Raw genomic sequence first — 16,655 nt, 5'->3', positions numbered from 1 at the left:
CCATTTGCTGTAGCTGTTGTGTTCAAGGTAGACTTCATTGAACCACCCACAGAGGATATTAAGGCCCAGATTCTGCCCTGCCCAGTAAATACCCATTATGTTTCCTTTCCACAAAGACATCAAGGATATGCTGAGGGAGTGATACTACAAACTGTATTTCTCTCCTACCTTATCAAAGACAATGCATGGTTTTCATTGGTTCTCCAAATGCAGCTAAGAAAGCTGGGGATCCTTCCAGTGCATAGAGAGAGTAAACTCACCTGCTGGCTGCAGTAAGGAGCCTATGTTTTTATGGATGGTGGTCCTCTGTGAATTATGTCAATACATGCCTCTATCCATACTACTCACAAGCAGAAGTAGCATGAAATGTATATGGTTCCTGACCTGTTACAGGATTCTGATCTTCGCCCTGTTAACTGTACTCTGATTGGCAAAGCCATGAGCAGCAGCTGTAGCAGTCACTGGAGCTGCTTGTGGGCTCAGAAAGATACTTGATCTCTCTACATCAGTTCATATTTGGAAGATTATCTTTCAGCCATAAGGGCTGGAAGATTGTCTTTTTAATTAAAAGTTTAAATTCTGCAAAAACTGCATGCCCCTTGCATCCACTTGGTGGATTTTTCAAGCCCTGCACCAGTTATATTATTCTCAGACTATCCTCTTTAGCATTTGTCTCTTGAATGCTATGGGAGACTTCATCTGGGGGAATTCACATGAGGATGAGAGTTGGGCCTAGATCCTTGCCTATGACTGAGGAACACACGATGCAACTCAGGGGAAGGGGAGGGCAGAGGTTGTGTAAAGATAGTCTTTGTGCTCCCTCAGTCCTGTGTCAGCCGTGTGCTGGATGGTCCCCTTGAATCACTCAGAGTAGCCAAGGCTCCAAGAAATTAGTTTGTCAGCCACAGGTTAGCTGGATGTAGGGAAGCCTGGGCATGCCCCTTACACAGGCATCAGGGAGTGGGGGTGGCTTGGGAGCCTCTATCTCAGCTTTATTCCACCAGTGGATTCCCCATATGATCCTCTATGGCCACAATGCCAGCTTCAGAGCTAGAATCTGCCAGCGGTACAATGAAAACCAGACACACCACACTCCAGTTTGGGATCCAGAGTACTCGTTACCAAAACATTTCGTGCAATTTAATACTACTGTTTATCTCAGTGGTGCCCAAACTTTTCCTGTTGCCCCCTCCTTACCAGTAATGGAATCTGTCTGTGGCCCCTCCCCCCAGCCCTTTTCTGTACAGTTGGCTCACTGAGGAGCTTAGGCTAAGGTGGATCTGGGGGCAGAACTGGGGATGGGGGAGGAGCTGGGGCTAGAGGCAGAGATGGCCTGGGTGTGAAGAGGAAATGAGGGCAGAGATGGCCTGGGTGTGAAGAGGAAATGAGGGCAGAAATGGGGGTAGAGTGGAGCTGCAGCTGTGGAGTGAGGGGGAGTTGGGCAGGGGGCGTAGTGGAGCTGCGGCTGGAGCTGTGCTATGGCTGAGGGTGGAGCAGGGATGAGGGCGCTCCTTCCCTTCCCTTCCCTTCCATTCCCTCCCCCCGGGGGCTGGCCTGGGTCTCACCGTGTGCCCTCCCAAATGTTCCTGCGTGCCCCCCAGTTTGGGGACCACTAACTTCTCTTTTGTCTGATGAAAGCAGATAAAAGCAAATGGCTCAACGTTCCAAGACTGGTGGGATCAGAGATATAGTAACATGATTTACAAATAAAAATTATGTTTTCTGAGTGAGTGTAGCTAAATACAGTGGTACACAAGTGAGGACTAGAGCTGGTCGAAACTCAGAATTTCTGGTTTGTGGGAAACTTAGATATTTTAAAATTTGGTTTTGTTCAGATTCAGACCAAAACCAAATTTTTGGAAAATCCTCTGACCTGGAAATTTAAAACAAAAAACAACACCCCAAAACTTTTGTTTCAGAAACATCAGCACATGGTGTTTCTGAAACAAAAAGGTGCTCCTTTGGGAACCTGGCACCTGTTGAGTGAAATTGAGATAATTTTGTTAGTTTCACCACTGCCTACCACACACTAGCAGCAGAAAAACTGGCAAGAATCCTATCAATTTCATTCAGTAGCTTCCAGGGTCTGAGCTCCAGGACAGCAGGGTTGGGGAGCTCAGGGCTTCCGGATTCCAGGGCCAGCTGGCTCTCCACCCTGCAAAACTTTCACAGCAGGTGGCTTAACAGTTTGTGGGACATGGGGAACCTGGCCACAGGCAGTCTGAATGGCAGGGCTGCTTAGGAGCTGTGGACAGCTTTCAGGCTCCCAGCTTCACAGCTGGAAGCCCCAAGAACCCTCAGGGACTCTTGGTTCCATAGCAGGGAGCCTAGAAGCTATGAGAGCCCCCTGCCTATGGTTCATCAAATGTCTGTCAAACCTAATATGTTTCCGCAAAACATTTTGGATTCGACAAATTGGCATTTTCCAAGAAAACTCTGTTTTATCAGAAAATTCCCAACCCTTCCTAGTTAGGACTAATTAGTCTAAAAGCAAATAGTTCCATAAGACCCATGTATGTTGTCAGCAGTTAGACAAATAATTGCCTTAGATGAGTAGTAACTTAAACTTTCTTTTATTGAAATAGAAAAATGCAAGTCAGTGTGTATATTTCATATGATTTCCCTACTTGTAAACAGTAGTTTAAATCTTCATTCAGTTGGAATTTTGCATCAGAGTATGAAGGGGGATGTGAAAGACATATAAAGAGATGAACTTTTATGTGAGAAAAGTTTGTTTGATTTATAAAGTGGCATTTTTGACTGGGAAATTATGTTCATTGATTAATAGTTGCAGTTGAAATAAATGCACCAGTTCTTAGGTTTCATTACAAGTAGTAATATTGGGTTGTTTTATATTTAGTTAATAGTCTATATAATTTGTGGTGAAAATGTAAAGCTTTTTAAAAGTGAGTTTAGATTATAATTGTCTCTTCTTTCTTTTTTTTTTTAAGTATAGCCTAGTTTACCCTGATTTTTTTTTTTTTTTTTTTTTTTTTATAATATCACTGTATGGAGAACATAATTTGTTGTCATTCAAGATAGTTTTTCCATTTTATTTTAAAACTTTGTTTTTATGGTTGTCAAAGTCCTATAAAAAACTGTACATCACCATTCCTGCCAAAACTGACTTAAAATGAAAACTGTTTTCATTTTAAAGGTCACAGCTTTCATTTTGGCTACAGCTAATAAACATCAACTGGATTTATTACATGAATCTGAAAAACACATGTTTCCCGAAATTCTTATTTGGACCTAGTTTCAATGATAACTTTGGTTTTGTTGTCTTTTGTTTAAAGTCTTATTAGGTGTTTGGCTAAATAAAACAGTGCATACTAACATATCAGCCGTGTATGAATGTTATCCTAATGTACATGCAAACAAAACAGAGTCACTATGAAAGTTTAGACAGCTAAGCACACCCACTCTAAGCTCTAAGTCCCTCAGCCATCACCTCTCTTGGGTAGAGATCCACATCTCCCTCTCAAATGAGGTATTTTCCCAGGCTGCACAGTTCACTGCCTACACAGTATTACTCCCAGCAAGCCAGACTTCCTAAACAGGCCAGCCTCTGCACTTTGTGCTCTCTCTCTCTCTCTCTCTCTCTCGGCTTTAAACAACATAATTGCCCTGTTATGAGTTACAACACAGCTCTTTCTAAGCAAGCACTGTTATCCTGAAGATGAAAGCATTACAGAGAAAACATCAAAACCAATAAAAGAACCTACACACTAATCAGCTTACTAGAAAAACAACGAGGAGTCTGGTGGCACCTTAAAGGCTAACAGATTTATTTGGGCATAAGCTTTTGTGGGTAAAAAACCCACTTCTTCACTTTTTTTACCCACAAAATCTTATGCCCAAATAAATCTATTAGTCTTTAAGGTGCCACCAGACTCCTCGTTGTTTTTGTGGATACAAACAAACACGGCTACCCCTCTGAAGCTTACTAGAGATCACCTGCTTCCCCCCGAATTCAGCAAGGACTCTGGTAGGAGTCAGTCCTTCAAACCCTATGTGACAGATATGACAATATTCTGCAATATCGTAGGCAAACATTATGGAATTAAGTTAAACCTTATTGAATTATGTTTAATACGTTTGGGGTCCATTGTATTGAAAATGCACATGTTTGTGTACTATTGTGGGATAAGGATTAATGCGATCTCTGCGAGATAATGTGAACTTCAAAAGACAATGCTGAATAGTGTACCAGACATGATTGATCTTTTGGAACAACATGTATGAAGTTCCTAGGAATTCCTAGGAACTACTGGAGAGTAGGGGATTGCAACCCCTCACCTACAGAGTCAGCCTTTGAAGCGTTGCCCTGAGATGGGGGATTCTTTGTCTGCTGTTACAGGAGAAAGTTCAGAGACCCAGTCTGGATTGTCCAGTGACCAACAGACAAAGAAAGGACTTTTGAATAAATATCCTGAGTTTAAGATGACTCAGTGGCTTTGTTCTGATGCAGCAAATAGACAGCATCTCTGGTCCAGAGAGGGCCCCAGTCCATGAGGCAGAGTTGGAAGGACTGACATTGACTAAGAACCCTTGTGGATATGGTGGGAAAGAAGTGTGATGTCTGTTAACCTTATTAGCATGCGTGTAGGTTTTATTTGATTTTTAAAAATGTTTTCTCTCTAGTGCTTTTACCTTAAGAATAAAATATACTTGCTTAGAAAGAACAGTGTGGTAGCTTGTAACTGTTGGCTATTACTGTGATTATTCTCTGAAGACAGAAAGCAAGAAGGCCTATTTAGGCAGATGTCTTTTTCTGGGAATAACACAGTGAAGGTAGGGAAATGTTCAGCCTGGAAATACCCTGGTCAGGAGGGAGACAGATGCTGGTCTTCACTGAAGAAAGTCAACACCTAGGGAGCAAAAAACCTGAGAGTGAGTTCCCTTGCTGAATCACTAAGGGGAAAATAAAGATACTTAAATTGTATTCAATAAGATTTTCCAAGGATATTGCAGGAGATTGCCATATCAGTCACAAGATATATATAGTGCATTTGATGATACTTTGTATGAAACACTGTAGAAGCCAGATTTATTTTCATAGATTCTGAGACTAGAAGGTACCATTGTGATCATCTAGTCTGTCCTCCTGCATAACACATGCCATAGAACTTCCCCCAAATTAATTTATTTGAACTAGAACCCTATCTTTTAGAAAAACAGCCAGTCTTGGTTTCAAAATGTCCAATGTTGGAGAATCTACCACAACCCTTAATAAATTGTTCTTTTTCGAGTGCTTGCTCATGTCGATTCCAGGTAGGTGTGTGCATGTCGCTTGCACAGTCGCTGGAAGGTTTTTTCCCTAGTGGGTACCCGTCGGGTCAGCTGTAGAGCCCCCTGGAGTCGCACCTTCATGGCGGTGTATATAGGTCCCTGCCGATCTGCCACCTCTTCAGTTCCTTCTTACCACCAGTGACGGTCGTTGGAGCAGCTTCTCTTGCGAACAGCAAGCAATCCCCTAGTGGACTTTTGTTCAATGTTACCTGTAAATAGTTAAAAACTTATAATTACTGTAGTGTAAATAGTATAGTTAGTTTAGATAAGTTTCAGTTGGAGGCCTCCTCCCCCACCCCCACCCCCACCCCCCCGGAATCCGGAGCATGTCTCAGGGCTGGTCTACACTGCCGCGCTAGTTCGGCGGCTGGGGATCGAAGTTCCGAGTTCAATTTATCGTGTCTGGTCTGGACGCGATAAATCGAACCAGGAAGTGATCCCCGTTGACTGCGGTACTCCAGCTCAACGAGAGGAGTACCGCGGAGTCGACGGGGAGCCTGCCTGCCGCGTGTGGACCGCGTCTGAACCGCGGTAAGTTCGAAGTAAGGTATGTCGAATTCAGCTACGTTATTCACGTAGCTGAATTTGCGTACCTTACTTCGACTTGGGGGGTAAGTGTAGACCAAGCCTCAGTCTCAGAGTTTCAAGCCATGCAGGTCCTGTCTGAAGCCTATGCCAAAGGGATACTCACATGACTCCTGTCTGAAATGTCTGGGAGAGGCACACCAAACAGATAAGTGCAAGATCTGCAGAGGCTTGAGACAAAGGACCAAAAAAGAAAGGGACTTTAGGCTGAAACTGCTCCTTATGGAATCAGCCCTTCATCCCAAGGCGGTGTCCGACCCCAAGCCCAGCACTTTGGTGCGGAGCGCGCCAGCCTCAGTAAGGGAGGCCACGGCATCAAGAAAGGAGTCTGGCTTCAGGGACCCTCGGCACCGCCATTCCCCGATGCCGAAGACCTCTTCCACTGCGAGTGCCCAGCACTGTTCCCATTCGCCAGTGCTCCACAAGAAGACGACGGATAGAGGGAGCTCTTCTACTAAAGTAGTGGGGCGAGCAGGCACCAGCGGGGTGTGTCCCATGTCGGGACACCCTGTTCTGGCTACGACTCTGCTGGCACCATTGACTCCGGCCTCACGGGGAGGTACGTCAAGTCAGGTTCTTGTGGTCTCCCCGGTGTGGGAGTGTCAGGAGGAGGACATAGACCTCCCTTCCACACTGGACACCTAGGAGGTCCAGATCCCTTTTGGAGGCGCAAGTCCCTCCATCAGTGACTTTGGTGGCCCAGGAAACCTCTGCGAGGGCAGGAGATGGGCACGCAGGTTGGCACCGAGACCAATGCAGGTCCCTGCACCAGGACTGGTACTGAGGTGGGCACCGGCCTGGGAACCAACACCACCCCCGGCACCGCACAAGGTGTCTTGACACAGGGGGATCCCTGCGAACCAGAGGGGCAGGAAGACCTGTTGCCCTCGCGGACATCATCCTCATCCTCCCCAGTTGAAGCGGTGGAGGGCACTTCCACCACACTGCCTGCCATGCTGCCATGGACACCAGGGCACACCAGGAGCTGCTCAGAAGGGTGGCTCAAAACCCCAACATGCAGGCGGAGGAGGTCTCAGAGGAGACGGACCCTATGGTGGACATTCTGGTCCCTGAAGGCCCTTCGAGTGTGGCTTTGCCCCTCATTAAAACTATCCAGAACACCACTAAAGTGCTATGGCAAACACTCACCTCTCTTCCCCCTCTCCCCCCCGTGAAAGGGGTAGAGCAGAAATATTTTGTGCCATCCAGGGGGTATGAGAACCTGTTTACCCATCCTCAACTGGGTGTTCTGGTGGTGGAGGCGGCCAACCAGAAAGAGAGACAGGAACAGTCGGGACCGATTCCTAAGTCTAAAGAGGTGAAGAAGCTGGATCTCTTCGGTAGAAAGGTGTATTCTACCGGGGGCTCCAGCTTTGCTTAGCCAACCAGCAGGTGGTCCTGAGCTGCTATTGCTACAATTCCTGGAACACATTGTCCAAGTTCCAGGAACTGCTACTGGCAGACTCCCACTCCGAATTTGCGGCTGATCTGGAGGAGGGCAAGGTAGTCTCGAAGGCCTCCTTACAAGCCTCCCTGGACTCGGCGGACTCAGCTACTCAGACTATGGCAACCGCGATAGCCATGAGACGCAGCTCATGGCTTCAAGTCTTGGTACTCCCACATGAAGTCCAAAACACCATCCAGGACTTGCCTTTTGACTGTTCAGGACTCTTTTCAGCGCAAACAGACAGTAGGCTCCACAGCCTGAAGGACTCGTGGGCAACCCTTAAGTCCCTGCGGCTGCATATGCCACCCTCACCCTACCCCAGGGGAAGTGGTGCAGGAGTAAGAGAAGGAGACCCTCTCAGTCCTCCTCTGGTCAGGACCAGGGTGCAGCAAAGCAGTCCTCAGCCTCTAAGCCAAACTTTTGAAGGTGCGCCCAGGGGCGACGCACCAGATCAAATCCTGGATCCTTTTCCTCCCTTTGTGAATCATCTATTCCATTTCTACCATGCCAGGGCTCAAATAACCTCAGATCGATGGGTCTTGAGCATGGTAGAATTGGGATATTCTCTCCAATTCTGGTTCCTTCCGCCTTCTCACCCACCCTCCCCATCCCTCTCACAAGCAACTTCTAGTTCCTACAACTTGGGGTGGTAGAGGAGGTGCCTCTGGAGTTCAGGGGCAGGGGTTCTACTCCCATTATTTCCTAATCACCAAGGCCAAGGATGGGCTCAGGCCTATTTTAGACTTACGAAACCTAAACAGATTGATGAAGAAGTTAAAGTTTTGCATGGTCTCCCTGGCTTCCATCATTCTCTCCCCGGATCTGGGGGAGTGGTACGCTGCCCTCGACTTGAAGAACGTGTACTTTCACGTGTCCATAATGCTGTTCCACAGATGGTTCTTCGATTCTTGGTCAGCAACACCCACTGTCAGTTCATGGTCCTCCCCTTCGGCCTCTCAGCAGCCCCTCAGGTGTTCACCAAGTGCATGGCGGACATGGCAGCCTTCCTACGGAAGCAGCAAGTGCAAATATTTCTGAACCTAGATGACTGGCTAATCAAGGGCTGCTCCTGGGCCAAGTGGAGGACCACGTGAGCCTGAAACGGTCTACGTTCCACAGGCTCAGGCTCATTCTGAACATGGCAAATTCAACCATAACCCCCACGCAAAGGATAGAATTCATCGGAGCCCTCCTGGACTCCAGTCAGGCCAGAGCATTCCTCCTGGAATCTTGCTTCCTCGCCATGAAGTGCCATCAGAGAGGATCTCAGAAGATTTCCCACCACTACGGCGAGGAATTGTCTGAGACTACTCAGGCATATGACTGTTTGCACGTATGTGGTACAGCATGCCAGATCTGCGGTTCTGTCCCCTTTAGGTTTGGCTAGCCTGGGTATACAGGCCAAACTGAGACCACCTAGACAGACTGGTCACACTCACTCCTCAGGTCCTCGAGTCCCTCCAGTGGTGGCTCAACCCGTAAGCGTGGTGCTCAACCTGGGGCTCTCGAGGCTGATGGGCCCTCCATTCGAGCCTCTAGCAACATGCTCTCTCCTTTACTTTTCTTGGAAGATGGCATTCCTAGTGGCTATAACGTCAGCCAGGAGGGTGTCTGAGCTCAAGGCCCTGACGTCCAAGCCACCTTACACTGTGTTTTATAAAGACAAGGTGCAGTTGTGGCCGCACCCAGCTTTCCTCCCAAAGGTGGTCTTGCAATTTAACGCGAATCAGGACATTTTTCTTCCAGCATTCTTCCCTAAGCCACATGCTAATAACCGGGAATGGATGCTCCATTCCCTGGATGTCAGATGAGAGTTAGCTTTTTATATCAAGCGGACAAAGCCATCTTAGAAATCAACACAGCTCTTTATTGCAACGACTGAGCAGATGAAGGGGCTCCCGGTGTCGTCCCAAAGAATCTCTTCATGGATAACGGCCTGTATCAGGGAATGCTACTACTTAGCAAAGATACCAGCCCCAGCATTAATGGTGCACTCCATAAGAGTGCAAGCTTCGTCTGCAGCGTTCCTGGCCCAGGTTCCTATTCAAGATATCTGCAGGGTGGTGACGTGGTCATCTATTTGCACCTTTACATCTCACTACACCATCACACAGCAGGCTAGAGACGATGCTGCATTTGGCAGAGCAGTGCTTCAGTCTACGACTCGGTGAACTCTGACCCTTCCTCCTAGGGACTACTTTGTAGTCATTTACTTGGAATTGACATGAGCAATCACTCGAAGAAAAAAACGTTACCTACCTTTTGTAACTGTTGTTTTTCGAGATGTGTTGCTCATGTCCATTCCAAGAGCCACCTGCCTCCCCTCTCTGAGTATCCAGCAAGAAGGAACTGAAGAGGCGGCGGGTTGGCAGGGACCTATATACACTGCCATGAAGGTGCGATTCCAGGGAGCTCCAGAGCCAACCTGACAGATACCGCTAGGAGAAAAACCTTCTGGCGACTATGCAAGTTGTGCGCGCACATGTACTTGGAATGGACATGAGCAACACATCTCGAAGAACAACGGTTACGAAAGGTAGGTAACCGTTTTCCAATGGTTAATTACCTTCACTGTTTTAAAACTGATGCCATATTTCTAGTCTAAATTGAATATCTTCAACTTCCAGCCATTGGTTCTTGTTATACCTTTATCTCCTAGATCAGGGGTCGGCAACCTTTCAGAAGTGGTGTGCCAAGTCTTCATTTATTCACTCTAATTTAAGGTTTCCCGTGCCAGTAATACATTTTAACGTTTTTTAGAAGGTCTCTCTGTCTATATTAAATGGGGGGAGGGATAGCTCAGTGGTTTGAGCATTGGTCTGCTAAACCCAGGGTTTTGAGTTCAAGCCTTGAGGGGGCCACTTAGGAATCTAGGGCAAAATCAGTACTTGGTCCTGCTAGTGAAGGCAGGGGGCTGGACTTGATGACCTTTCAGGGTCCCTTCCAGTTCTATGAGATAGTTTAGTTATATGGAAATATACCTATTGTCGTATGTAAAGTGAACAAGGTTTTCAAAATGTTTAAGAAGCTTCATTTAAAATTAAATTAAAATGCTGATCTTACGCCGCCGGCCCGCTCAGTCCGCTGCAGGCCTGGGGTTCCGTTCACCTAGGCCGGCAGCAGGCTGAGTGGGACCGATGGCCGGGACCCCGACTGGCAAGGGGCCGGCAGCCAGAACCGGGGGCCGGCAGCGGGCTGAGCGGGGCCGGAGGCCGGGACCCCAGACCGGCAGTGGGCTGAGTGGCTCAGCCCGCTGCCGCTCAACCCGCTGCCAGTCTGGGGTCCCGGCCCTGCCCACATAGAGTGGGTACCTACCTTCTCACTGGTTCGAGCCCATTCTCTTCCTCTCTCTTTGCACTGAGCTGAGGGTGAGAGTGCACTGAACACAGAGCTGGGGGTGAAGGAGCAGGCTGGGGGTTGGGGTGTAGGGTCTGGCCAGGAGCTAGAATGAGGGAGGGGGCTCAGGGTTGGGGCAGAAGGTTTGGGTGTGGAGAGCTTACCAGGGCAGCTCCCATTTGGTGCGAGGTGGGAATGTGGGGGGGGGGCGGTGCAGGAGCTCCCATTTGGTGCTCAGGGTGGGGATGTGGGGGGTGCAAGAGTCAGGGCATGGGGTGTGTGGGGGCTGGGGATGTGTGGGGGTGCAGGAGTCAGGGCAGGGGGCTGGAGGTGTGTGAGGAGGGTGCAAGAGTCATGGCAGAGGGCATGTGAGGGGGATGCAGGAGTCAGGGCATGGGGTGTGGGGGGGGCTGGGTATGTTTGTTGTGCTGGAGTCAGGGATGGGGTCTTGGGGGCGTGCAGGGGTCAGGGCAGGGGGCTGGCGGTGTGTGAGGGGGTGCAGGGGTCAGGGCAGAGGGCTGGGTGTGTGTGAATGGGGTGCAGGGATCAGGGCTGGGTGTGTGTGAGTGGGGTGCAGGGATCAGGGCAGGGGCTTGGGGTGTGTTTGGGGGGGTGGAGCGGGGTGGGAGGAGTGCTGGGAGCGAGCACTCTGGATTCCTAGGTTTCCAGCTGGGCTCTAGTTGTTCGAGGGGTTGGGGGGGCAGAACGGAGACTAGGGCTCTGGACTCCTGGGTTCTGCCCTCAATGCCGGAGGAGAGCGGGGTCCAATGACCTGGGGTGGGGAAAGAGGCGCGACCCAGCTGTTCCCAGGGTCCAGGATCTGGCACAGGAGTCAGCAACCTATGGCACGCGTGCCAAAGACGGCACGCGAGCCGATTTTTAATGGCACGCTGCTGCCTGCTGGGGTCCCGGCCGCCGGCCCCGCTCAGCCCCCGGGCTTGGGTTCGGGCCGTGGGATGCGGCCTGCCCCAGTACAGAGCCGAGCTCATCCCGGCACCGGGGCTCCAACCCCGGGGCAGCCTGCCTGAGTCCAGGGAGCGGGGCCGGCCGTGCTCGGGGCGGGCGGGCGGGCACACGACGCAGCTGGGACCCAGGACCCTTCCCCACTTACAGGCCTCGCGGGCGCTGCAACTCCTGTGGGGCCGGGTCCCTCTTCCTGCCCCCGCCGGCGGGGCCACTTCTGGGGCCGCTCAGACTCCGCGGACAGCAGGTAGCGGTATGGACACGCTAACCCGGAAACACAACCTCCCACTGGACGTGACGGAGGTCAGGAAAGCATATGCAAATACCGGCGGGAGGGGCAGAGAAGAACGGGCCGGGCAGGATTTTTAATGGCACGCTGCTGCCTGCCGGGGTCCCGGCTGCCCCCCAGCAGGTAGCAGCGTGCCATTAAAAATCGTCTCGCGTGCCGTCTTTGGCACTCGTGCCATAGGTTGCTGACCCCTGTCCTAGATTGTGTTTGTTTTCTTCCAGGACACTGATAATCTCAAAGAGTGTAAGGGCCAAGAGCCAATCCTTGCAGGACCCCATCAGAACCACACTCAGTGATAATTCCCCATTAACAGTTACATATTGAGACATGTCAGGTAGCCAGATTTTAATCCATTTTGTCTGTGCCATGTCAGTTTTGTATTGTTTTTAATCAAAATGTGCATTATCAAGTCAAATGCCTTTCAGAAGTCATAAGTATATTACATCAACACTACATTTTTTTTCATTTAGAAAATATATAACTTTTATGCAGCAAATATGTTCAATAATATTGTCAGCGAGATTTAGCAGATCTATCCTGTCAAGTGAAAAGAATCTCATGTATTTTACCACTTTCTAAAACCTAGGTCAGCTACAACCACATAGATGAGCAGCATCCCCAATTGTGTACATCCTGTTAATAATTACCTCTACCCCAAAATGGAGAGCAGTGAGTTTTTCCACTTAAAAGATTCCTTACTTTCTATTTCCACTGCTGTGGTAGTACTACTAATAATAAGCACATTATACATGAATCAGAAGTTAAACACATCTTTTTTTTTAGATGTTCAAACAGTTTCCCAGGGTGGGCAGAATTAAATATAGATGAAAATATTAAACAAAATCTCTACACCAATCTATAAAGTCAATAAAGTATCCCAGCATGGGGAAACTCCCATGTACAGGGTATTTCAAGGGTATGCCTGCAGGAGGCATTTCTCAGTTGATGGAACAAGTGTCCCAGGTACTTATTTGCTGACCAGTGGAAAAGCTGGAGCAATGAGTTTAGGATGTAAGCTGTTTGGGGCAGGGAGCATATAGCACAATGGAGTCCGGGTCCATGACTTAGGGCTCCTAGGCACTACACTGAAACAAATAATAATTAAGCTGAGGGCCAAACTGGCTCCTGGCATTCCTAAAGATCAGTGGCGTTGCCCCCACCGCCTCATGTACTCTGAGCACATCTTGACCAGAGCCAGGGATTGAGACCTTTCATTGTAATACTAATAAAATATATGTTGGTTTTACTTATTGCATTTGAGTATTATCTTGCTGTAGTCCTATGGTAGAACATCTTACATCTGAGTACTTTGCATACAAATCACAGTGGTATCTAGGCACTTCATACATAAGTAGTGTGCAAAATTCTGCTCAGAGTTGCAATTTTGCTCTGTTGCTACAAAGGAGATCCTCAGGGTTACACCAATGTAACAGCAGAATGTGGTCCTTGAATATGTATGTATATAGCTGACATTCTTCATTATGTAACTTAATCTGTTCTGTATTGCATTTGCTTTGATTTAATAAATGTGTTGACAGCATAAAAACAATTCCTGAACAGTGGAACTAATCATGTTAATGTAAATTTAAAAAAAAAAATCAATAAGGGGTTAGAGAGTTTTCACCCGAAGGGTTTACGAAAGGCAGGTCGTGCCAAACCAACCTGATCTCCTTGTAAACCCATGTTGTAATTTGTCCCAATTGCCATTCACCTCAAGGTCCTTAACTACTTTCTCCTTCAAAATTTTTTCCAAGACCTTGCATACTACAGAAGTTAAACTAACAGGCCTGTAGTTACCCGGGTCACTTTTTTTCCCCTTCTTGAAAATAGGAACCACATTAGCTATTCTCCAGTCCAACGGTACCACCCCCGAGTTTACAGATTCATTAAAAATTATCGCCAAGGGGCTCGCAATTTCTCGCGCCAGTTCACCCGAAGGTCATAGACTCAAATCCGTCACAGTTCAGTAGTTTCCCAGAATTGTTATCTGATGGCTACTGAGAAGAGTCTAATGCTAATGTGGACACGAGAACGAATGGATATAAACTGGCCGTGGGGAAATTTAGGCTTGAAATTAGACGAAGGTTTCTAACCGTCAGAGGGGTGAAATTTTGGAACAGCCTTCCAAGGGAAACGGTGGGGGCGAAAGACCTCTCTGGCTTCAAGATTAGGCTAGATAAATTTATGGAGGGAATGGTTTGATGGGATAACGTGATTTTAGTCAATTAGGCAATAACAGCCATCGCTGGCAAAATGAGGGTCTGGCTAGAGAATCTTGCCTGTATGCTCGGGGTTCTGCTGATCGCCATATTTGGGGTCGGGAAGGAATTTTCCTCCAGGGTAGATTGGCAGTGGCCCTGGAGGTTTTTCGCCTTCCTCCGCAGCATAGGGCAGGGGTCGCAAGCTGGAAGATTCTCTGCAACTTGAAGTCTTTAGATCACAATCTGGAGACTTCAACAGCAGAGTTAAGGGAAAGTGGGGGGGTCAGCTTTTGTGGCCTGCATCATGCGGGAGGTCAGACTAGATGACCATATTGGTCCCTTCTGACCTTAAAGTCTATGAGTCTATGAGTCTGAGTGTGAAACAACTAATTGGTCTACATCCATTTCCTAATGAATGTACAGCTACACTTCAAAGCTGACATCACACCTAGTCTTAATTTAAATCTTTATTAGCAGTTTCAATAGGGAGGGGAAAATCTATGAATGGGCACAGGGACTGAATTTACTTCTTACCATAGAAGTGATACCTCCAAAACAGCGTAGAGGTACACTGGCAGAGATCTTTTATGCTCATGTTATAGTATTCCGCTGTGGAGAAGTAGAGATCTATTGTCAGCACAAGTAAATATTTCTCCTTGTCATTTTTTAACTTGGATGGCTTCCTTTCTTCACTGTCTCTCTCCCCCACCACCAGCACCATTTACACTTACATAACTAACTACTTTACTGCTTAATGTATCAGGTAAATTGGGCAAACCTTACCTCCAGTACTACCTTATATTTCATGTAGATCATATTCTGTTGTAGTTTAAATGAAACATCAAAATAATGTAAATGCATGTACTAACAATGAAGTGGTTGTGGCTTATTGAAAGTGACTAGTTAACTGCCTGAATTCTTGAAACATGTTCTGCTTGTAGTAGCCAGATTAGTGATGTTAGCAGGCAGCAGTTACAACACATGACTTATTTGAAGAAGGAATAAAGCAGATTAGAAAGATTTGCTATTTACTAAATAAAAACAGTAATTCCTTCTATTCATTTAGAAATAAATATGAGCAAGTTGTGTATTAAAAATAAAGGTGTTCTAGCTGTAATTGCAAGTTGTAGTTCTGTGGAACTATGGGGGATTGTTTGTTCACGATGGAACATTGCATAATGGAGGATGCAAATCACTGTTGTCCTGTCCCTATATGATAGTCTCTCTCTTCTTAAACTTTCCTAAGATATGGGAATTACACACTTGATCTTCCCTGACACAACGTACTTAAGAAAGGCAGTGTTAGGTAATATCTCAGTTGTTATAGCTAATTTCTTTTGGAATAGGACATAACAGCCTGTTAGCAAAAGTAGAGCCATTTATAGCAGGAATTCTCAACCTTTTTCTCTGTGAGGCCTACCTCGACATGCTATAAAAACTCCAGGGCCTGCTGGAGTTGGGGTGGGTGGGGAACCTCGGGGCAGGGGCCTTGGGCATAGGTGTAGTTTGACTTCTATTTGGGGGGGGCAGGGGCCAGTGGGGCTCGAGCCATCTCCGCATGGCGGGGTGCAGGGAGGGAGCAGCACCTCCACCCCCGACTCACCTCAGCAGGCCACCCAGCCTGTCTGGGTTGGGGGGGTGGGGGCATGCAACCAAAAATTATAACTCAAAGGTGGAGGGCTTAGCTCAAAAAGTTTGAAAACAGCTTAGGGTGCAGGGAGGGGGTAGCTAGGGGCTGTGTGCAGGCAGGATGGTAGCTGAGGGTGCAGGGGGGTAGCTGGGGCTGTGTGCGAGCAGGGGGTAGCTCAGAGTGCAGGGAGGAGTGTAGCTGAGGCTATGTGTGGGCAGGGGGGTAGCTCAGGGTGCAGGGAGGGGGTAACTAGGGGCTGTGCGCAGGCAAGAGGGTGCAGGGAGGAGGGTAGCTCGGCTATGTGCAGGCAGGGGGTAGCTCAGGGTGCTGGGAGGAGGGTAGCTGGGGCTGTGTGCAGGTAGGGGTAGCTCAGGGTGGGGCATTAGGGACTGTGTGCTGGTACGACTCCCCTGCGGTCCCTTTTCCTGGGACTTATTTTTGGAACACAAATCTGGAGTATTTATAGGGTTACCATATTTTGAGTGTCCAAAAAGAGGACACTCCACGGGGGGTCCGCCCCCAGCCCCGCCCATGCCCCAACTCCACCCCTTCCCCAAAGTCCCCTCCCCAACTCCGCCCCCTCCCCTGCTTCCCGCGAACATTTGATTCGCGGGAAGTCTGAAGCAGGCAGCAGGTAAGCTTGGGGGGTGGGGGGGAGGAGGCGCGGCCCAGTCTGGCCCCCCCAACCGAGCGGCTCCCTCTGGCGGCCGGTCCCGGCCCCAGCATCTCCAGCCTGGCTCGGCTCGGGCCCTGGGGTGCCGGCCCCAGGCCAGCCCCCAGCCGAGCACCCCCGGGCCAGCACTGCCGGCCCCCGGCCCGGTCCCAGCCCCCGGTCCCGGCCCCCGGCCCAGCACCGCCGGCCCCGGCCCCCGGGCCAGCACCGCCCAGCCCGGCCCCGCACCGCCGGGCCCC

General features: G+C 48.8%; 1 protein-coding gene across 1 annotated transcript in view; it reads left to right on the top strand.

Moving 5' to 3' along the window:
* Window positions 1–6,892: 6,892 nt before the first annotated feature.
* Window positions 6,893–16,655, top strand: part of LOC113405527 (DNA polymerase zeta catalytic subunit-like) — a gene marked incomplete at its 3' end in the record, with an annotated part of 33,031 nt that continues 23,268 nt past the window's right edge. Inside the window, exon 1 of the mRNA XM_026646751.1 lies at window positions 6,893–7,217. Coding sequence (XP_026502536.1) covers window positions 6,893–7,217 — 325 coding nt within the window. The remainder of the gene's footprint in view (window positions 7,218–16,655) is intronic.

The sequence above is a fragment of the Terrapene carolina genome, unplaced genomic scaffold, assembly GCF_002925995.2.
Source record: "Terrapene carolina triunguis isolate 2854851 unplaced genomic scaffold, T_m_triunguis-2.0 Scaffold41623, whole genome shotgun sequence".
Classification (NCBI taxonomy): domain Eukaryota; kingdom Metazoa; phylum Chordata; order Testudines; family Emydidae; genus Terrapene; species Terrapene triunguis.
Note: the sequence above shows the minus strand (reverse complement) of the source record. Positions and strands in the feature narration are given on the sequence as shown.